The sequence below is a fragment of the Mesocricetus auratus genome, unplaced genomic scaffold (assembly GCF_017639785.1).
Source record: "Mesocricetus auratus isolate SY011 unplaced genomic scaffold, BCM_Maur_2.0 Super-Scaffold_100025, whole genome shotgun sequence".
Lineage (NCBI taxonomy): Eukaryota > Metazoa > Chordata > Mammalia > Rodentia > Cricetidae > Mesocricetus > Mesocricetus auratus.
In genome coordinates, this window is record NW_024429206.1 from 15,630,453 (window position 1) to 15,653,083 (window position 22,631).

Consider the following 22,631-nt stretch of genomic DNA (forward strand, 5'->3'; position numbering starts at 1 on the left):
CCTACTCTTGGCTTTCTCCTTTGCTGTGACAACACCAGGCTGCCTGAGACCTCTGCCTTGTCCCAACTGCAAAGCGTAGACCCACTTGGCAGGGAGCATGAGGAAACATGCTTGTAGGTCCTAGGGTGGGGTCAGGTGTCTTTGGAGGCCATCACTCATGCTCCCACATTGGGTACAGAGGCCAGGTCACTGCTGGAGAAACACATACAGGGAGTCCCCTGTGCTGAAGGGAAGAGACATCAAGGCAGTAGTATGGTGATCTCATGGGCTGGACTTAGGAGTGGCTCAGTGGTACAGTGCTTGACTAGAATGTGTGAGGTACTGGGGATGGGTAAACACACATTCCTATGCTAGGCATAGCAGTGCATGTGTGTACTCCCAGAGCGCAGGAGGCTGAGGCAGGAGTGCTGATTCTTGTACAGCTTACATCCCAGAACCTTGACTAGGGGTGATGAGGGAATGAAGAAACGACTAACACACAGAAAAAAATCTGGAATCGGGTGGTCTGGGCTTTCTCTGATGGAGAAGCCACAGCACCCGGAAGCTCAGTGTTTTATTGAACAAGGAGTTATTGCATACAGACAAACATGGAGGCGGGGTTCCTGCATGCAGATGAACATGGAGGCGGGGTTCCTGCATGCAGATGAACATGGAGGCGGGGTTCCTGCATGCAGATGAACATGGAGGCCTGGACCCCAGGCCAGGTCTTGAGCTGGCACCTGCTGCTCTCCCATCATGCCTCGCTCCATCACCTCCTTTCCACCCAAGGAGGCCAGAACTCAGAAACCTTAAAGTCAGCTCCCTCCACATTCTTGTCCTCCAGGGATCATCCCTGCGCTCTTCCCTGAGGAAGAAAAGGACAGTATCCTCAGTCAGATTGGGCAGGAAGCCTTGAAGAATGGCATGGGCCCAGCCAAGGAGTCTGTGTGGCAGTACTTCGTGAATAAGAGTGCCAACAACCTACACATTGTCCTGGGCATGTCACCAGTGGGAGACACCCTGAGGACCCGGTGCAGGAATTTCCCAGGTACCTTTGAGCCAAGTCTATAAATCCTTCACCACCGCTGCAGCAGTGGATGCTCTGGGGACCCACCACATCCATGCTCCCGTCTGCAGTGCCATGGGGGATGGAGCACCTGAGCTCAGAGTTGGCCCTGCACTCTCGGCACGCGTCCCTGGTCCCTCTCAATCCCCTGCAGGCATGGCAGGAGGGTGGTGTGCACACGCTCCCCGGCTGCGGGGGTGCATGGTGGGGGGGGAGGTGCCCCTTCTCTCTCCCAGTGTCACAGTGACGAGATGCTGAGACATAATCACACTTGAGTGCGCCCAGCTGAGCCACCACTCCGGCGGCTGCTAAAGACTGTGCGCCTGCGCTGGAGTGAGTCTGGGTTGCATAATGGCCCTCTTTCCCCTCTCTCTTCAAGGCCTAGTGAACAACACTGGAATTGACTGGTTCATGCCCTGGCCATCCCAGGCCCTGCATGCAGTTGCCAAGTCATTTTTAGGTAAGTTGCCACTGTTGCAGGGACAGCTTGGTGGTCTCATAAAGAAGTCGTTCACTTTTCTGACTGAATCTTGACCCAGTAGATTCCTTCACCATAGATACCCTATGGCAAATAATAGTTTTGTATTTTTAATGTGGCTTGGAGTTACGTTTTGCTCTAGTCCAAAGGGATCAGGAGTCCGCAAGGCATGGCTAGGCCATCTATTGCAGAATATTATTTTAAGGTGTGTTACTTTTGTTTATGCTCTGGAATATTTGCTTAATGATGCAAAAGATGTGTTCGATTAAATTCACCTGCGGTCAGGAGGCTGGGTCAGCAACTAGCTCACAGGAAGTTGTAGGGAGGAGTCAGGTAGAGAAGGGTTTATAAGGAGGGGTGATAAAAATACGCACGAGGACTTCTTGAGAGGTAAGCTGCTTGCTATTCAGCCTCTCTGGGAACCAGGATTCTACCTCAGCCTTTGAATCTCGAGGTCTTTAGTGGGACAGAGATTTAAATAAGTTTTCTTAGTACCTTTGAAAGAGTCAGTGCGTGAGGGAACAGAATTCCCTCAGGCTTTGGCTCTTGCGGCCAAGCCACTGCTGGTAGTGGCAGGGTTACAGTTACTGACGAGGAGAGCTGTAGCTCAAAAGGCAAGCAATTATAAAGAAAAAGAACAATGGGCTACTGCCAAATGTGGCCCTCTGTTTGATGTGATGAATAAACTTTTATTGGCCCACATCCCATGAACATTCTGTCTTTGGTCCCTCCTATGCCACAGCTACATGGTCACATCCTTGCCATGGAGACAGTGCCATTACTGTTCAGCACTCTGTAGGGGGAAAACGTACTCAAGGCCACTACCATGGTGGTGCCGGCACAATTTTTCTTTTTCTCTAGCTCTAACTTGAAAGGATTTATGACCGATGTCACTGGGTGGCTTTGTAAATAGTTCCAACTTTACAAGTATGTACCCAACAAACTCAACAAGCAAACAGCTCTTCTACACAAGCCAGAACCATAACTTCAGTTATAATGCTGTTCTGGGAAGGAAGCCAAGAAAACATTTGTTTTGGGGTTGGGACTTAGAGTTTGGCAGGCTGCTTCTGTGAAGGTCCGTGTGGCAGTCTCTGCTTCTGTCACAGCTGCTGAATTCTGACAATGTGCTTTGAGAGCCATCTGGGACCACATGTAAATGTTTGTGACTGTGTTTACGATAAAACTTTATTCACAAAAAACAAGTGGTGGGCCACACTTGCCCTGTGGTGGGACTGTGGCTACCAGCTTCACTGTGGCTGTGCATGCTAACTTCCATGGTGTGCAAGTCATTTCCATACCTTTCCAGCATGCAGTGTTTCCGTTCTGTGCACAAAGCTGCCCAAAATTCATTGACAGTTCTCTTCCCTTAGAACATGTTCCCTGAAGTTGAACTGACCATGTTGCGAAGCTGGATGCCTGTGGGCAGAGTTTTTCAGGCATGCTGTGTGCAGTCTGACTCAAAGGCAGATAGATCTGCAGAACCTGAGCAGATTGATCCAATCTTCCTTCTCTCAAATCCTGCTTGAGGCTGTTGCATTCCAAGTCAAGTGACAAGATCTTGGCTCTGGGAGAGAGCACCAATCATTCCAGTAGAATCCCAGGAAGGGCCACCTTCCGCCCACATGTGCTGGACACTGGGATCCGTCACAAAATGGCTGAGTGCTCCCACCCATGCCGGGCTTGGGAATCAGTCGGGTTGGTTGTGGGCTGAAGCCCCAGCCTCTCCTAATGGTATCTGAGCCCTGGGGAAAGGCAGGAGGGTTGGCACCCGTGCTAGGGAAATCACCATGGTCCCGGAGGTCACAGGAGGGTTGGCACCCGTGCTAGGGAAATCACCATGGTCCCGGAGGTCACAGGAGGGTTGGCACCCGTGCTAGGGAAATCACCATGGTCCCGGAGGTCACAGGAGGGTTGGCACCCGTGCTAGGGAAATCACCATGGTCCCGGAGGTCACAGGAGGGTTGGCACCCGTGCTAGGGAAATCACCATGGTCCCGGAGGTCACAGGAGGGTTGGCACCCGTGCTAGGGAAATCACCATGGTCCCGGAGGTCACAGGTCCTGGAAGTTGCCACAAGGCATAGCTGCTCATTTCTTTTTTTTAATTAAATTTTTGATGAAATCACTTTTTTTTTTGGTTTTTCGAGACAGGGTTTCTCTGTATTGTTTTGGAGGCTGTCGTTCCAGCCCGGCCTCGAACTCACAGAGATCCGCCTGCCTCTGCCTCCCGAGTGCTGGGATTAAAGGCGTGCGCCACCACCGCCCGGCGAAATCACTTTTTATTTACTAAGAATATGTCTACTGTAAACTGTCCTGTCCATCTTGAGTGTACTTGAAACATCAATCGCATTCATAGTGTCATGCGACCACTGCCGCCATCTGTTTCCAGAACTCTCCATCATCTTAAACTGAAGTTCTGCACCTATCTGAACCCTGATTCTTGCTCCTCCCCAGGGTCTGGATATCTCTAACCTGCTTCCCAACTCTGTATCTCACGTAAGGGGACCCAGGCACAATGCTTCTTTGCGTCGTCCAGTTTCTTTCTTTTTGTATAGTGTTTCTGCAGGGTCACTTAGAGTGTAGCCCACATCAGCCCTTTGGTCCTTTTCATGGCTGAGTAGTACTCCACCGTGTGGGCATGCCACATTGGTACCATTCACCTCAGATGGACTCTGGTCCTTTCTCCTTACCACTCTGCTATTGTGGAGCATTGGCAGTCACAGACCCGTTGGGGGCGGGGTGTCCTGTTCTTTCAGGCACATATATAGGAGTGGATTTCTTGGGTCTTGGGGTCAATATTTCACATTTTGGGGACCTGTTATTTGTTTTCTGCAGCGCAGGGGGCTGTCTCCAGAGCCTCATATGCTAGGCAGGTGCTTGCCACTGAGCTGCCCCCCCCCCCGTTCTCCTTTTCCTTGTTGCTAACCTCCACTTTCTCCATTCCTTCCCGTCCAGGAAATAACACCATGATTCCAGCAGAGAACATCGAAGACCTTGTGGAGCATGTGGTTATGGTCCACCAGTCGGTGGGTGAGTTCAGCAAGCAGTTCCAGCAGAAACTGAGGCGCAGCAACTACGTGACGCCTAAGAACTACCTAGACTTTATCAACACGTACTCGAAACTGCTAGATGAGAAAACCCAGTACAACATAGGTGAGAGGGTGGGGTAGGTGTGGCACAGGGGTGGGCGGGGCATTACTGTGTGGCCAGGGTTCAGGAGTAAGGCTCACCTCTGCAAGGCCTGGCACCCTCATGATTAGGGCAAAATAGAGCAGATTTGGGTTTCGCATTTGGGGGCGGTTCATCCCTGTGGGTAAGACACAGCACACTTTTAGTTCTGTGTGGCCCTGTGTTTGCAGGTCTGTTTTCTTTGCCTGGGTGTCCCTGGTCTCCAGTGTGCTCAGAAAGGGCTTTTTATGAAGTCTCTAGTAGCTGGTTAAGAGATCCACTGTTAGAGGGGCGGTGGTGGCACACGCCTTTAATCACAGCACTTGGGAGACAGAGCAGGTAGATCTCTGTGAGTTCGAGGCCAGCCTGGGCTACAGAACGAGCTCCAGGACAGCCTCCAAAACAATACAGAGAAACCATATCTCAAAAAACAAAACAAAACAGACCCCACTGCATTTAGCAGTGTCTTCATGCTAGTGGACCCCATGCATGCAGTCTGGGGGCTAAAGAGGGCATGGCTTCTTGTAGAAGGGAGGTTCCCCCCCCTTCTTGGATGGGTCCCAACAAGGCTAATAGGAGGTCCTGCCCTGGAGCCTGGACCACTGACCATGTGCCGTGTGTCCCCCCAGCACAGTGCAAGCGTCTGGAGGGTGGGCTGGACAAGCTGAAGGAGGCCACCATCCAGCTAGACGAGCTCAACCAGAAGTTGGCAGAGCAGAAGATTGTGCTGGCCGAGAAGTCCGCTGCCTGCGAGACTCTGCTGGAGGAAATCGCCACCAACACAGCCATAGGCAAGTGCCTGGCGCGAGCCACCTGCCCTGGGCCAATCCGCACCGGAGGGGCCGGGGCTCCTCAAAATTCTGCTGCGAGACCACTGTGCTGTGGGCAGCCATTAACAAGCCTTAAGGCACAGGCCCATCACTGTGGCAGGACACCCACCCTGAGTGTCTCCATGTTTGTTTGTGTAATTTCTAAGTTTGGTTATTTTTAGTGGTTTTGCCTATTCACGGTAATAATTCAACATATAAATTCAGTGTGAGGCATGGCTTCTCATGAAGACACCAGAGACCGGAACAGATCTGTCCCCAAGCCAGTGGGATCTCATTTTTTTGCTAATGACATCATTTCCAATAAGGTCTCAGTTTGAGGCTCTCCTGGCTGTGAGCCTCTGCCTATCCCCTTGCAGTCCTGAGCCCTGCGTCACCATCACCTCTGAGCTCTAGCTATGGGAAGAGGCAACAGGACAGAACGGGAGCCAGTGACAAAGTGACGTCAGGCCGTGAGCCGTGTCGCCAGGCAGAGAGAAAGTGGGAGGAAGAAAGACAGACGGGCCGCACGCCCTAGACGGGGGCATCGCTAGGGCTGGGCCTGAATGAGCATGAAAGGAAAACGTGTGGAGAGGGCGTTTGAGAAGCAGGGGTGGGGGATGGGGGGGGGAGAGAGAAAAGGCGGGGCCGGGGAGAAGGCTCCCTGGGACAGCTGCTTGCTGCCAGTCCTGGTGACCTGAGTTTGATCCTGGGCTCCACACAGTAGAAGGGGAGAACTGACTCTGTGACAAGTGAGCACAAATAAACACTAAAGGAATTTTTATTTTATTTTCTTAAGACAGAAAGAGTGAGGACAGTGGGAGAAAGAGAGTGAAACAGATTCATTTCAGTCATCCAAAGTCCCAAGGCCACCCAGGGTCCTTGGCCAGCAGTGTCTAGGCAGGTGGGGCTGACTTGGGACCCAGAGAGTGGTACCTAGCAGAAATGCCACAGAGTCCTTTCTGGGTGAGCTCCCGTGGCCATCGCATTGACCAGAGCCCCCCCTGGCCACTCTCCCTGATGACCACGCCCGGCTTGGCATCCCAGCATCTCACCAGCCCCTCCCCCTCCCCTGCAGCGGAGGAGAAGAAGAAGCTGGCGGAGGAAAAGGCCATAGAGATAGAAGAACAGAACAAGATCATCGCTGTGGAGAAGGCTGAGGCCGAGACAGCTCTGGCTGAGGTCATGCCCATCCTGGAGGCTGCCAAGCTGGAGCTGCAGAAGCTGGACAAGTCGGACGTGACTGAAATCAGGTACCCGCTACCACCTGTGCCCTAGAGCTCACTCAGGGCTGGCCTTGTGCTCACCCCCTTTTACAGATAGTAAAGAGAGGCCCCTGAGGCCAGGCAAACCCACCCAGGGAGTTCAGGTTCCATCAGGAGGATGGTTGTGAGCCACCATGTGGGTGCTGAGAACCAAACCCAGGTCCTGTGAAAGAGTGGACGGTTTTCCTAACCACCAATCATCTAGCCTGAAGCTCCAGAGAGTTTTAATATAGGATCAGGGCAGCCAGCTTTGCAAGGTTCTGACTCTGGAATCAGGGTTTGGAGAGTGCAGGCTACCTGTGCATCCTGTGGTACCTGTCTGGAGCCTTTCTGCTTGGCTCTATGTTCTACATGTTTTTATAATCTAAAACTTATTTATTTATTTCATGTACAAGTGTGCCTGCTGTGACCTGTGTGGCGGTCAGAGGACAGTTTTCCAGCATGGGTTCTCTCTTTTATCATGTGGACCCTGGGAACTGAATTTGGGTCACCAGCCTTGGTGCAAGGGCCTTCATCAGCTGAGCCATTTCACCCACCCAATTTTATAGTTTTATTTTGTGTTTGTGCTCTAAGGATGGCCAGAGGCATCCCATGATGTGGGTACAATACTTTATTCAGGGGGCCCTACTGCTGTAATGCATCTTTTGTCTTTACAAAGGACACAGCAAACACACCTGGGCACGCTCCACTAGGCACTCTGGAGCATCCCCCTGTGGGATATATTTCCAGAAGTGGAATGTCTGGGTCCCAGAGTGCACAGTGGATGGTACCCCAAGTCCGTCCACATCTGTACCTGTTTCTTCATAGCTTCACCAGAGAGGATGCCCAGGTGTCTGCATTTTTGCTTCTCTTCTAGCGGAAAAAGGGGTCTATGTGTAGTTTTCATTTAATTTATATTTCTCTCATTAGAGGTTGCCTTTTGCATATGTGTTTTTAAAAGGACAAGAACATGGCATTCTTTTCTGTATTGCATTGTCCTTACTGCTTTCGTTTTCCCATAACACCCCCTACCCTGTGTGTGTGTGTGTGTGTGTGTGTGTGAGAGAGAGAGAGAGAGAGAGAGAGAGAGAGAGAGAGAGAGAGAGAGAGAGAGAGAGAGAGAGAGAGAGAGAGAGAGAGAGAGTGTGTTTTCTTATAGGGAATAAACCCCAAAGTCTCATCCACTTCCAGTAGAGCTAGGCAAGTGCTCTACCACTTCCAGTCAACCAAAGACTTTATATAAAATGGAGCTTATCTTTATATTAATAAAGGGAATTATAGATATTTTCTGAATTTGTCATTGGGCAATTGACTTTGCAGGTGAGGTTTGTATGTATTTGGTTTTCCCATACATGCTTTGGTTTATGTGACATTATTTAGGAATATTTTATATTGTGGGTTTTAGACTATAACATAGGTGAAATGCTGCTGTAAGACCTAAAATAACATCCCCAGGGCGGCAGCTTGTACTTTTAAATATTTTTTCTCTTTAAACTTTTTATCAATGTCTAGGGTATTTTTCCTTGCGTTCAGTGTGCATCTAGATCCTAACCCCCCAACAGCTACAGTCTGGCTCTGAGGAGTCATTTAGTTGTTAAATGTGATGAGCTGTCCTAGCTGGACAGTTTCATAGTGTTTAATTCCTTAAGATGTCTTTCTAGAATACTCAGTCCCTCTGTAAGGACCTTTAAGTGATGGATAGCAAAGGAACACATGTTCAGTTCTCCCCTGAGAAGAAGCAGCAGTCCCCATTTGCAACTAACTTGTGATGCTGAGATGGTCCCTGGTGATTGTCACCTGGACAACCAGGTTCTTGTCCCATCCTCCTCCAAGAATGGAGTGGGCTGATAGAGATCGCAGAAAAATGGCTATACTTTATGTAAGTCAGAGTTAATAACCTTAAGTGGGAATACCAAATCAACTGCCTCTTGGGATTTAAATGAAATGGGTTTGAACTTAACGGTAGTGATGGGATACTAGCTAAGAGGTAGGACCCAGTCCAACTCTGGGGTGTGCTGAGGCTGTGGGAAGGGTCGCAGCTCAGGTTCTAGAGGCTGGGGGAGTGCAGAGCAGGCCTGTGGCTCTGGTTGCCATCCCACAGGCTTGGGGAGCATCATGTCTGGCATCTGGAGGCTGGAACCTGCCAAGGAAGCAAATTCCTGCCTGCCCAGGAGCACAGTCACTGAGGCTGAGACAGGGAAAAAGTCCCCTCAGCCTTCAGTTGCCGACTGAGTTCTGGGAGCTGGCTCAAGCTACAAGCCTCAGGCACAGGAGGTCCCTGGCACTGCCGCCGCCTCTGTTGAATTCGAATGCATCCTGTGTGCCTCAGCCCAGATTTATAGAATGCCAGCAGGGATAAAAAAAAAATAGAGCTAATCAGGGAAGAGAGACTAAACCTGGTGGCGGCAGGGGTTCAGAACACTGGGCCACTAAAACTTGCTAAGAGGCCACTATCAGGTCCAAGGGGCTGCCTCTGCAGATATGTTTCCTTCAGTTTCCGTGGTTCCTGCAGGTGAGGCATTCTGGGAAAACAGAGGGTTCTGGGTAAATTAGATCTTGAATCATGACTTGGAGTGCACCACTTTCATGGAGTCACGGGAGCTGGAGGCTTCTGGCTCTGCTATACTCCTGCTTTATAGACAATTCCCCCTGGCTGGTTCCCTAACGTGTAGCAGGCCATGTCTGCCATGTAGACCCATGGGCTGTCTTTTCCCTGGCCTTGGCAGACGTGTCTTCTTACCTACCATCATTAGTGTCCGATGCCCTGCAAAGCCAAGGCTTTCCCCGGCCACCCAGGGCCAGTTCAGAACCCACTGAACCTCAAGCTGGGCTAGCGTTGGCCTCGCTCCCAGCTCTGCTCTCTCTCTGCTCCTGTCTGTGGGGCCTACGCTGGCTTTAGGACCTGGGATGGGGTTTTGCTCAGTGCTGACAGTTCCAACTGTCTGGCTATGATGATGACCTGGGCACCATGGCTTTGGGATTCTTTTTTTTTTTTTTTTGGTTTTTACGAGACAGGGTTTCTCTGTATTGTTTTGGAGGCTGTCGTTCCAGCCCGGCCTCGAACTCACAGAGATCCACCTGCCTCTGCCTCCTGAGTGCTGGGATTAAAGGTGTGCGCCACCACCGCCCGGCAGCTTTGGGATTTTAATGGCTGCCACTATGTTCCTGCTCCCTGCTGTCTTCCAGGAACCTGGTGTGGGGCTAGCAAATGAGACCCTTCCTGGACCACCTTCCTCCCTCTAGGGACTTGGCATCCTCTGTTCCTGGGCAGTCACTGCCAGAGAAAGAACCCTACTGCTGGCCCCATCTTTCCCCAAGGATTCTGGCTGGCCCTGGCCTTTCTTGTACTGAACGTGGGCCCTCCTGTCCCCAGGTCATTCGCGAAGCCCCCAAAGCAAGTGCAGACAGTCTGTGAGTGCATCCTTATCATGAAAGGCTACAAGGAGCTGAACTGGAAAACCGCAAAGGGCATGATGTCTGACCCCAACTTCCTGAGGTCCCTGATGGAGATAGACTTCGACTCCATCACCCAGGGTCAAGTGAAGAACATCAAAGGTGCGTGGGGGGGGCACTGGGAGGGTCACCGCAGGCAGCCCTGTAAATGGAGCAGCACGCTGGCTATCCAGCTCTCAGTGGTTACATGGGGACAGAGGTGGCTGCTGGCCCACATGGCTCAGTAGGGAGGCTGGCTCTCCCTGGCAGGAAACAGGAATTGATGCAAACTGGGTTCTGCCTTTGCCCGCTGTGTGGCTTACCACTTTCCCTTTGCGCCTCTTGCCAGTGTCACCCCCTGTGTGCACCTGGGGACTGGGCAGGGAAGGGCGGTGCCACCTGCAGTCAGCAGGATGTGTCTTTGGCCAGAGAATGTTCGTTCCCTGCCAGCTGACTCCTGTGCTCGCTCTTCCGGGAGGGGTGATATCCTCAAGGACCACATTGTCACAGCTGTGCACAGCCTTACCCCTGGGAGGGTTGGGGTGCCTCAGCAGGTAAAAGTATTTATTCATAATGCCTGGCGACCTCACTTGACATGTATGCCATGGCATGTGTGTGTGACACACACACACACACACACACACTCACACACAGAGCATGTGCACATATGCAGTAAGACTGTCACTACCACGTGGCCTTTCACAGCCCCGTGAGTTAAACACAGACGCTAGTGAAACATGAAAGCCCATACTCCCCTGCACCTGGATACCACTGGGCTGGTTCCACCTCTGTGACCTTGCTGGGGTGATGGTAGGGACCCACCCACAGCTTCTGAACCCCAGTCAGCTGCTTGTGGGAGCCCTCTGGGTACTCCTGGTCCCCAGAGCTTGGAGGGTGTCCAGTGGGGCCTCTGGGTCATGTGAGGTCGCATGGAGTCCCAGGTGGCAATGCTTCTACCCTTCATATCCACCTTCAACTCCACACTTGAGAAAACTCCACGCTGCAGGACCCTGAGGAGTGGGTACTGGTGACACTTCCCCTGTCCACAGGCAACGGGTCTCCAGTTTTACACGCCCTGAGAAGGGAAAGTTGACAGTCAGTGTGTTTGACCTCTAGGCCTCCTGAAAAACCTTAACACCACAATTGAAGAAATGGAGGCCGTGAGCAAGGCGGGGCTGGGGATGCTGAAGTTTGTGGAGGCCGTCATGGGCTACTGTGATGTGTTCCGGGAGATCAAGCCCAAAAGAGACAAGGTGAGCCGAGGTCTCGCTGCCCTGAGTCCTCCCTGGGATCAGAGTTCAAGTGTACATAATGCTGCTGGAAAATTCCGGCAGGTTCTGACCGGAAACCCTCTCACTCACACAGCGTGCAGACAGGGTTGTGACCTTGTGCAGCTTACAGATGGGTACAGCCACACCCCAAGTTGTGGTGACTCTTTAGCCTTGGCTCTGTTGGCTGTAGGGATGGCTTCTCCCTCCTGCCAGGGACCTCCTGTCAATTGTAGAATATCTGGCAGTGTCCCCATCTCTGCCAGTTCCCCTCACCCAGAAGTACCCCCAGTCATTGTCATGTGCCCCGCCCCCCCTTTGTGAGCAGGGCCAGCTCCATAGGAAACAACTGGATTGAAGTAACTTGTGAACAGGCAGATCCCCCTTTTCCAGGTTCCCATTAGAATCTGAACCCTTAAAACGTGAATTATCTTCAAGGAATGCCCTGGAATTTTTTCACTAAGAGCCACTGAGCTGCCTTCCTGTGCCTTCAGGACACACGACCTGGGATGTCTGCTGTCTTAGGGGAGGGTGTTTGTTTTTCTCACATGATGATGAGAGCTCTCAGAGAATGGCTCAGAAGAGAAGCCACACACTGAACTGGGGAAGGAGCTCAAGTGGCATGAGTTCTTGCTGTGTGAGCCTGAGGACCCAGCTCAGATCCCAGCTTCTGTGTAAAATTCTAGGTTGCTCATGTACTCCTGTAACCCCACCCCCACCACACACACACACACACACACACACACACACACACACACACACACACACACACACACACACACACACTGGGAGGGGCAGAAGGATTGCTCACGCTTGCTGGCCTCCATACTGGCTGGGAAACAGTGAGCTCCGGGTCCAGTAAGAGAGACCTAGTCTCAAGGGAATATGGCAGACAGCAACAGAACGGGCTACTCGATGTCTGCTTCTGGCCTGTGTGTGTGAGCTTGGGTGCATTCACCTGTCGGGAGGCAGAGGTGGGTGGATTTCTGTGAGTTCCAGACCAGCCTGGCCTACAAGAGCTAGTTCCAGGACAGCCTCCAAAGCCACACTGGAAAACTGACTCAACAAACAAACAAACAACAAAAAAACAACAACAATATCCTTCTGCTTGGTATCTTCTCGCAGGTGGCCAGGCTGGAGCGCAATTTCTACCTAACCAAACGGGAGCTAGAACGGATCCAGAATGAGTTGTCAACAATCCAGAAGGAGCTGGAGGCTCTGGGGGCCAAGTATGAGGCCGCCATCCTGGAGAAGCAGAAGCTGCAGGAGGAGGCGGAGATCATGGAGAGGCGGCTGATCGCGGCCGACAAGCTCATCTCTGGTCTGGGATCGGAAAACGTCAGGTGAGCGGTGTAAGGAGCCCATGATCTATTCAAACTTCGCGCATGTTCTAAAGGACTAACGAGTCTGCAGCAGGTGCCCATTGGCCATGGCCAGATGGGAACTCCTACTCAGTGTGGCTCGCTGGTCTCGGGCAGGTGGCTCAATGACCTCGATGAGCTGATGCACCGACGGGTGAAGCTGCTGGGCGACTGCTTACTCTGCGCAGCCTTCTTGAGCTACGAGGGCGCCTTCACCTGGGAGTTTCGGGACGAGATGGTCAACCAGGTGTGGCGGAACGATATCCTGGAGCGAGACATCCCACTGAGCCAGCCTTTCCGGCTGGAGAACCTCCTCACAGATGACGTGGAGATCAGCAGGTACCCACTGATTCCGGAGAAGCCAGTGCGGGTGTCACCTGGGGGTGGGGGGGGTGGGGGGCTGCAGGCCTAGGAAGCACAGCCAACCCTGAGCAAGGTCCAGAATTGTTCTAGAAGGCTGACCCCACTGACCTCCAGCCTTGGGTTTACAACTTTGGTAGGGGAAGTCTATCTCTCAGTGGTTGTCCCTTGCAGGTGGGGTTCCCAGGGCCTTCCACCCGATGAGCTTTCAGTTCAGAATGGCATCCTAACCACCCGGGCCAGCCGATTCCCCCTCTGCATCGACCCCCAGCAGCAGGCCCTCAACTGGATCAAGAGAAAGGAGGAAAAGAACAACCTCAGGGTGCGGTCCCACCCTGACCCCACCGAGGACTGAAGAACCCCTTCCCCTCCCTTCCTCTCTTCCTCCCCCGCCTCCTGCTTAGGGGTTCAGGATGAGAACATCTTATGATGAAGATCATGTCTTCTGTCTTTATTTCTTTCTGCCAAGGACAGGGCTTGTTGACCCAAGATGCTCCACTGTGTGTGTGGGGGGGGCGGGGGGTTGGAGCTTGGATGCGGTAGGAGCTGGTAGGGAATGGAGGCAGAGGTGACAACTTTATTGGACTGTGACTCACTTAGCAGTCTCTCACTCATTCAAAAAACAGAAATGTCTGTGGCTTTTTAGCATATTTTCAGAGTCCTGTAACAGAGTCAACTTAGAATATTTTTAGTACACCCATCCCTACTTCTACCAAGAACAACGATGTTTCCCTGAGTAGCTGCTCCCCAGCCACTGGCAGCTGCTAATATATTTTCTGTCCACATGGCTTTGCCTAGTTTGGTTATCTCCTATGGATAGGACCATGTGATATTTAGTCTTTTGTAACTGGCTTCGTTCATGTTGTAGGGGTTCAACCATGTTGTAGCAGGTGTGGGTCCTTTGTCCCTCTTTACAGCTGTGTAATATTCCTTTGTGCAGACATATCACATTTTGTTGATCCATCATCAGTTGAAGAACAGCTAGATTGTTTCCACTTTATGGTGAACAACTGTATACACACTTCTTTTTGTGTGTGTGTGTGTAGGGGTCATACAGGTGGCAGTCAGAGGACAACTTCTATGGAGTTGTCCATCTACCATGTGACTTTTAGGGACTGAACTCTGACTTGCAGGGCAAGTGCCTTTACCTGCTAAGTCACCTCTTCAGACCTGTCTGTGTCCACATTCATGGTCCTCCAGGATTGCTGGGGCAGATTAGTGGTTTTCAGTTTTGTCCTGAACCTGCTTGGTTCCCTCTTGACTCTCTTAGTTCCCTCTGGCTTCTGAACTTCTTGGTGTGTGCTCTCCCTGGGCATGCTGGAGGTTCATGAGGCATGACTCATCCCAGCTCCTGCCTCTCTGCCACAGGTTGCCTCCTTCAACGACCCTGACTTCCTCAAGCAGCTGGAGATGTCCATAAAATATGGGACCCCATTTCTGTTCCACGATGTGGATGAGTACATCGACCCTGTGATTGACAATGTCCTGGAGAAGAACATTAAGACTTCCCAAGGCCGCCAGTTCATCATCCTGGGGGACAAGGAGGTTGACTATGACACCAACTTCCGGCTGTATCTCAACACCAAGCTGGCCAATCCAAGATACTCCCCGTCAGTGTTTGGGAAGGCCATGGTCATCAACTATACTGGTAAGAAGGGACAGATCTGGCTGCAAATGTTCAGAGTGAGGCTTCCTGCGCACCTCGTCACCTGGTGGCTCTGGTCTTCCCCTGGAAGCTGTCTTCACTGGTTGGTTCTTAGTGTGTGGGTGACTCTCCCTCTGGAAGGCTGGGGATTTTGGCAGGCAGTGAGCTGCAGGCGCCTGGGTGTGCCTAGCCTGGACTCCAGGGTGGACAGTGAGGGCTCTTGGTTCTCTCAGTCACTCTGAAGGGCCTGGAGGACCAGCTGCTGAGTGTGCTGGTGGCCTACGAGAGGCGGGAGCTGGAGGAGCAGAGGGAGCACCTCATCCAGGAGACAAGTGAGAACAAGAACCTGCTAAAGGACCTGGAGGACTCGCTCCTGCGGGAGCTGGCCACATCCACGGGGAACATGCTGGACAACGTGGAGCTGGTGCACACCCTGGAAGAGACCAAGTCCAAAGCCACGGAGGTGGGCACCTCCACGCAGGCAGAAGGGACTCTGTCACCTTCTAGCTCCATCCCAGTGGCCTTGGACTCAGTCACAGGCGAGGGCTGGGAGAGACGCATCAGGCAGAAGCTTTCTTTGACCTCTTCTCATCTGACAAGAAAAGGCCACCTTGGGACTGGAGAGATGGTTGAGTGGTTAAGAGCACTGACTGCTCTTCCAGGGGACCAGGGTTCAGTTCCCAGCACCCACGTGGTGGCTCACAACGACTGTAACTCCAGTTCCAGTGGATTAGATGCCCTCTCATTGCCTCCTCAGGCACCAGGCTTGTGTGTGGTGCACGTATGCACACGCAGGCAACATACTTATGTACATAAAATAAAAATAAAAAGGAAGGGGCATCTATATGGAGCTGTGCTGGGGAGGGTGGGGCACTCCTATGCAGCTGGGTAATCTTCTCAAATGGAGAGTCATGGGAATCCCAGCCTTGCCTACTCTAAATAGAAAGGGACATTATCAGCCCAGAAGCGGAGGGGTCTAGTGATGGCTTCAGGTGAGGCTGGATCCAGGAGTCTATACCCATCCATTTCTATGCTAGGCCTATGTTGGGCTGACTTCTTCCAGTCCCTGCCTGGAAGGATATGGGCTGGCGTCCCCTCCAGTTCAAGTTCAAGGTCCCTCAAAGTCTGGTTGGCTGTCAACTCGGGGAGCACTCGGTGGTCCCTTTTGTGGCCCAAACTCCACCTTCTGCCACCCCAGGCCTTCCAGGCTGTCATCACCTCCCCGTTTCCATGGTAACTGAGGTCTTTCCGCAGGTGTCAGAGAAGCTGAAGCTGGCCGAGAAGACAGCCCTGGACATAGACAGGCTGCGGGATGGTTACCGGCCAGCGGCGCGGCGGGGCGCCATCTTGTTCTTCGTGCTGTCGGAGATGGCGCTCGTCAACTCCATGTACCAGTACTCCCTCATCGCCTTCCTGGAGGTCTTCGGGCTGTCACTGAAGAAGTCCCTGCCTGACTCCATCCTCATAAAGCGGCTGAAGAACATTATGGACACGCTGACCTTTAACATCTACAACTATGGCTGCACGGGTGAGCGCCCGCGCGCGCGCACGCACACACACACACACACACACACACACACACACACACACACACACACACACCCCACAAAGATGCCCCATTCCAGGCTTAGCGGAGCTCACAGAGTCCCTTGATCTAGGCCATCTCCATTGGGCTGAGCCTGGTTCCTCATCAGTTACTGGATCCCTCTCTCCCTTCCCTACCCTGGCAGCCTCTGCTGCACTTCCTGACTGAGGCTACACCTGTCCATGGATACTTCCTGTCAAGGGAGTCCTGGAATATGTGACTCACATAGCTAACCTCTTTATTTAATACCTCTGAACATCAAGGCCTATGCTGTAATGGAGGATTCGTCCTTTTCAAGTGCTGACTAGGTAGTGCTCTGAGCTCTCTCAGCTGGTGAACATTGGGTTGTTTCTGCTTTGCGGCTATTAGGTTAATGCAGCTGTCAACATTTGCCGTGTGTGTGTGTGTGTGTGTGTGTGTGTGTGTGTGTGTGTGTGTGTGTGTGGGCGTGCGCGCATGTGCACAGGCGCTCATGTATGCATGCATTCATGCATGCCTGTCTATGCTGGTCCTGGGGCTGGAGCTCTGGGCCTCATGCATGCCAGGTGAGTGCTCTCCCCTGAGCTGCTTCCCAGCCTGAGCATTTGCTTTTGGTTTTGGATCCATATGTTCCCTGGAGTGGAGTTCCTGGGCCACATGCCAAGTCTCTGATTTTTGGGGGGACTACCCAACGGGTTTCCAAAATGGCTGTACTATTTTCTACTCTCCAAATGCGGTTTGTTAAGAACATCTCCTTCTGGAACATTCTGAACGCCATCTGGCCAGTACCAGCTCTGGTGTTGTCTTCACAGGCGGTTCCCTCTCTCTCTGTTGGACTTGCCTGTCTGGAAGCATCGCACCTTGGACCTCTTAAGTGGGTCACGTGCTTGTTAAAATAAACGGCACAGGAGTGACTTCCAGCTCTAGAAATGCCATGCCTCTATCCCAACGACTCAGTTCTGCTGCCTTGCGGAGAAGGTGGCTCCTGCCTGGTTGCACTTAGGGGATATGTGACTCCTGTTGATGTGACCGTGCCAGGTGCTCACAGGTGTCTCACTACAGACGGCCCTTTTGCATCTGGACAGCCATGGCCATCAGATGGAGAAAGGGTCAAGTGCAGCCAGTTAGTGATGGGGGATTTCATTTCACGTCCCTCAGCCTTGAGTGTGCCGTGTGCAAGGGCCTCAGCTCTGAAGTGGTCCCTGTCTCTGTCTCTCCACAGGGTTGTTTGAGAGACATAAGCTCCTCTTCTCCTTCAACATGACCATCAAGATCGAGCAGGCCGAAGGGAGGGTCCCCCAGGAAGAGCTGGACTTCTTTCTAAAAGGTAGGGGACTTGCTGGCTTTCACTCTCTCTGCTCTCCACAGGTACCCAGGACATGCATGTCCTCTCACTGTAAGCATTAACAGCAGCACAGTCCCACTCAAGCTTGGCATCCGAAGGCCACAGGTCATCCAGCTGCCCTCAGAAACACTTCCTGGTGGACTCACGGCATCTTTGCCAGGGGCTGTGTTGAGACTGGAGGCCTGGCCAAGCCGCCCAGTTGGGCTCACTGGTGACAAGGAAAAGCCCATGCATCCTCACTCCTTGGCAAAGGGACCTCTCTCCAAAGCAAGAGCCACGGAAGTGCGGTGTGTGGTCCGTGTGCTGGCCTGCGCAGCCGGTGGCTGTCACCCTCTTCTCCCTGTGATTAGGGAACATCTCTCTGGAGAAGAGTAAGTGGAAGAAGCCGTGTACCTGGCTCTCAGACCAGGGCTGGGAAGACATCATTCTCCTATCCCAGGTGTTTTCGGACATTTTTGGGCAGCTTCCTGAGGATGTCGAGCGCCATCTCTCCACCTGGCAGGAGGTGTGTGAACATTCTCTCCTGTCCTTCCTGACACGGCAGCCATCTCCACACTGAGCCCCAGGCTCCCTGTTGCCAGGAAAACAGTTCCCAGGGAAGCTACCCCATATGGCCAGTGCCCTTGAGTGCTTGGATAGACTTTTCTTCATCCAGTCTGTCCACCATTCATCCATTCATCCAGTCATCATCCATCCGTAATCTATCTACCATCCATCTATTCATCCATCTAATTGCTGATCTGTGTATCCATTCATCATCAATTCATCTATCGCCCATCCATCTATCCATCCGTCCATCCGTCTGCCTATTACCTATCCATCTGTTAATTTACCCATCCAACTGTTTGTATATCCGTCCATCCATCCGTCCACCCGTCCATCCATCCGCCTATTACCTATCCATCTGTTAATTTACCCATCCAACTGTTTGTATATCCGTCCGTCCGTCCGTCCGTCCATCTGCCTATTACCTATCCATCTGTTAATTTACCCATCCAACTGTTTGTATATCCGTCCGTCCGTCCGTCCGTCCATCTGCCTATTACCTATCCATCTGTTAATTTACCCATCCAACTGTTTGTATATCCGTCCATCCATCCGTCCATCCATCCATCCATCCATCTGTCCATCCGTCCGTCCGTCCGTCCGTCCATCCATCCGTCCATCCATCTGTCCACCCGTCCATCCATCTGTCCACCCGTCCATCCATCCGCCTATTTCCTATCCATCTGTTAATTTACCCATCCAACTGTTTGTATATCCGTCTGTCCGTCCGTTCGTCCGTCCATCTGCCTATTACCTATCCATCTGTAAATTTACCCACCCAACTGTTTGTATATCTGTTCATCTCTCCATCACCCACTTACAGTCTGACCATCTATCCACCAGTCCATCCTTTAATTCATCTGTCCATCGCCCATCTACCCAACTGTTCATCTGTCTACCTATCTCTCCATCACCCATCCTCCTGTCCATCCATTCGTCCAACTGTTTATCTATGTCTTTTCATCTCTCCATCACACATCCACCTGTCCATCCATCCTTCCAAGAAATAATTCCTGGGCATCTCCTACCTGCCATGTCCCTGCTGTGCCCTCTGAACCCCACAGTGATTGCTACTTGGCTCTTGCCGTTTTTCAACTTATTGGTTTTTGATGTCAGCAATGACAGCTGGATCAAAAGTCCAAATTTTCCTCTCTGGTGGCTCTTGGCACCTTTACACACAAATGGTGACCCATTGCCACCCCTGAACTGATGGTCAACACTCTTTGCTTCTTGCAGTGGTATGACCTGGATTCGCTAGAGCAGTTCCCATTCCCGCTGGGCTATGACAACAACATCACTGCATTCCAGAAACTGCTTATTTTACGCTGCTTCCGGGTAGACCGGGTATACCGTGCAGTGACGGACTATGTGACCCTCACCATGGGAGAGAAGTGAGTGCCTGCCACTGGTCCACAGGAGCAGGGCTAGCCTGATCTAAGGGACCTGGCCTGAGTGCTCCAGACAGACACGAGGGACCACACTCAGGCAGGAAGGGAAACTTAAAGTATTTTAATATTTTAAATTATTACATCAATTTGTATGTGTGGGAGAGTGGGCACATGTGTGTGTGAGAGTGGACACGTGTGTGGGAGAGTGGGTACATGTGTGTATGTATGGTTCGAAGCCAGAGCTCAACCTTGAGTGTCATTTCTCAGGAGCCATCCACTTTGTTTTTGGTTTTTTTGTTTGGTTTGGTTTGGTTTTTTTGTTTTTTTGTTGTTGAGACAGGGTTTCTCTGTGTAACCCTGGCTGTCCTGGAACTCACTCTGTATATCAAGCTGGCCTCAAACTTCGAAAGATCCACCTGCCTCTGCCTCCCAAATGCTGGGATTAAAGGCGTGCGCCACCACTGCCTAGCAGCTTTTCTTAATTTTTATTAGATCTTTGAGAATTTTGTGCAATGCATTTTGACCACATTCAACCCTCCTCTATCTCCTTCCATACCCACATCTCTGTGTTCTCCCTTTTTACAAACCTTCGAGTCCCTTTTGTACTGACCGTTTATCTTGGATGTGTGACTTTCCACTGTAGCAGCTTTGGGGGGAAACTGATTCTCTCTCTGTCTGTCTGTCTGTCTGTCTGTCTTTCTGTCTGTCTGTCTCTCTGTCTCTCTCTCCATTGCCAATAGCTCCTCAGGTAGGGTGGGACTTTGTAGATAGACAAGTCACATGGGCCCACTACTATTACTACTAAACAGCCGGAGTATTAAACTGGCCCCTCATGATCCATTTCCAGCCCTACCCAGAAGCTCCTTTTGGCGGTAGATGGCAATCCCCTTGTCTTCATGCACTGGTGGCTGTCTTAGTCTGTTCTGTGTTGCTCTAAGCACCTCATGCTGAGTGATGCAGAATGAAAAGAGGGTTATTTGGTCCTTGATTCTGGTGGCCAGGATCACAGCCTGCCTGCATCACAACCTGGCAAAAAGAGAAAGGGCCATATGCCAAAGAAGCCAGCACAGGAGGAACCCCATTTTGTAACAGCCTGGCCACGTGACAGTGAACCCAGTCCTGTAGGAGCTATGTCAATCCTTTCCAAGTACGGTGCCATGGTGACCAGCAGGCTCCACTGCCCACCACCTCTCGATAGCATCGTGTTGAGATCCATGTGTTAGCACATGTGTGTTTGGGGGACAAGCGCTGTCTAAATTAGAGTATAACTAATTAGAAGCCCTAATGAAAGGGGCAGCGTGGGGCATGCCCAAAGAGCTGTTGATGTGCAGGCTCTGGGTATGCGCCTGAGGCCTGTGCACACGAAGGGCAGCTCAGAGCACCCAGCTCAGTACCAACTTGCTGAGACCAGTGTGCAGAGATCACACAAGGTAGAGGGAGCAGAGAGGCCTCTGCTGCGTAGGAGGGCATCACAGTGTCTGGGATCTCTGTGTGTAATGGGATTCCCAAAAAGCCAGGACAAATGTGTGGAGAGCTGCGTGACAGCCATGGTCAGGAGTTTTGGCTATGGGGCAGGCTGAGGCGGTAGGGTAGGGAGGTGGCCTGGAGCTAGCTGCCTTGGAGGTTGTTCACGGTCTCCCTTTTGCCAGGTATGTGCAGCCCCCGATGATCAGCTTCGAGGCCATTTTTGAGCAGAGTACCCCTAATTCGCCCATTGTGTTCATCCTGAGTCCTGGCTCTGACCCTGCCAGTGACCTCATGAAGCTGGCTGAGCGGAGTGGTTTTGGGGGCAATCGCCTCAAGTTTCTCGCAATGGGTCAAGGTCAAGAAAAGGTAACTAGTGGTTTGGTGTGAGCTGTGTCCGGGCGTGCTCCCTGGGTGGAGAGCAAGTCAGGATCAAACAGTGCGACACCGGTGATAGCCTGACTGTGGCCTTCCCACCTCCGGTGGCCACTGAACTCTTTTCAAAGCCCTCTGTCACCATGGTCCTATATGGGTCAGTGGTCTTAGGCTCCCGGTGTGTGGCTCATGGGGATTTAGGGTGGCCCTTTGGAGGCTGTCTGTCCTATGCCATGCCACCTGCCAGCTCATTGTGGCAGGGCAAAGCATTCAGGGTCAGAGGAAGCCGGCTACTAGACCTGGCTTTGTTGCAAAGTGTCTATGAAGGTCTGGGAAACACTGCCACTGATGCCCAGGACAGGAACAGTGACACTGGGGGATAAGGCACAAGACACAGCAGGCAGAGCTCTCTTTCCAACCTCCAAACTGGAGGAAGCCATTTCCATGTGAGTGTCACCCAGGTCTTGGGTCCTCTGGAGACCAAGACAGCACTGAAGCACAATACACGTGGGAAGGGATCCTGGGCCACCTCTGGGTACGAATTCTGTGGGCCAGGTCTGCTTCCCGGAGGGATGGGTGGGACTCTTGCAGGCGTACTCAGGTGCAGTCGTGGGTGCAGCGTGACTGTGACGGAAATGAAAGAATCTCGGCGCTGTGGAGGCTGAAGAGGCACGAAGCTCATCTTCTAAGCCGTGCCTGGCCCTGAGGTCACAGGTGGCAGGGAGAATGTCTTAGGATGGTTTCCACCTTAGCTCCTGGATCCCTGCATCTTTCTGGCTCCCTTGAAGCATGGGGTTGGCCTAGCTTGGGAATGCTAGTCTACCCCCACCCCATCCCACTCTCCCCGCGGTGAACCCCCCACAGGTGGCACTGCAGCTGCTGGAGACCGCAGTGGCTCGTGGACAGTGGCTCATGCTACAGAACTGTCATCTCCTGGTCAAGTGGCTGAAGGACCTGGAGAAGTCCCTGGAGAGGATCACCAAGCCGCACCCCGACTTCCGCCTGTGGCTCACCACGGACCCCACCAAGGGCTTCCCCATTGGGATCCTGCAGAAGTCCTTAAAGGTCTGCCTTGGGGCATCAACACAGACATGCTACAGCCCTGGTCCTCCTGGTCATTGCCACAGGGACCCTAGGGTGAAGG

The 22,631-nt window shown here is 52.2% G+C and overlaps 1 protein-coding gene across 1 annotated transcript in view; it reads left to right on the top strand.

The window, feature by feature from the left end:
- Dnah10 (dynein axonemal heavy chain 10) overlaps window positions 1-22,631 on the top strand; it is a 110,199-nt gene that overhangs the window by 82,083 nt on the left and 5,485 nt on the right. The window contains exons 53-70 of the mRNA XM_040731515.1: window positions 824-1,027; window positions 1,425-1,505; window positions 4,477-4,674; window positions 5,319-5,480; window positions 6,574-6,748; window positions 10,113-10,294; window positions 11,288-11,424; window positions 12,565-12,782; window positions 12,918-13,139; window positions 13,335-13,482; window positions 14,529-14,808; window positions 15,039-15,268; window positions 16,060-16,333; window positions 17,592-17,696; window positions 18,065-18,219; window positions 19,497-19,651; window positions 21,298-21,481; window positions 22,352-22,552. Of these exons, the coding sequence (XP_040587449.1) occupies window positions 824-1,027; window positions 1,425-1,505; window positions 4,477-4,674; window positions 5,319-5,480; window positions 6,574-6,748; window positions 10,113-10,294; window positions 11,288-11,424; window positions 12,565-12,782; window positions 12,918-13,139; window positions 13,335-13,482; window positions 14,529-14,808; window positions 15,039-15,268; window positions 16,060-16,333; window positions 17,592-17,696; window positions 18,065-18,219; window positions 19,497-19,651; window positions 21,298-21,481; window positions 22,352-22,552 (3,311 nt within the window). The remainder of the gene's footprint in view (window positions 1-823; window positions 1,028-1,424; window positions 1,506-4,476; window positions 4,675-5,318; window positions 5,481-6,573; window positions 6,749-10,112; window positions 10,295-11,287; window positions 11,425-12,564; window positions 12,783-12,917; window positions 13,140-13,334; window positions 13,483-14,528; window positions 14,809-15,038; window positions 15,269-16,059; window positions 16,334-17,591; window positions 17,697-18,064; window positions 18,220-19,496; window positions 19,652-21,297; window positions 21,482-22,351; window positions 22,553-22,631) is intronic.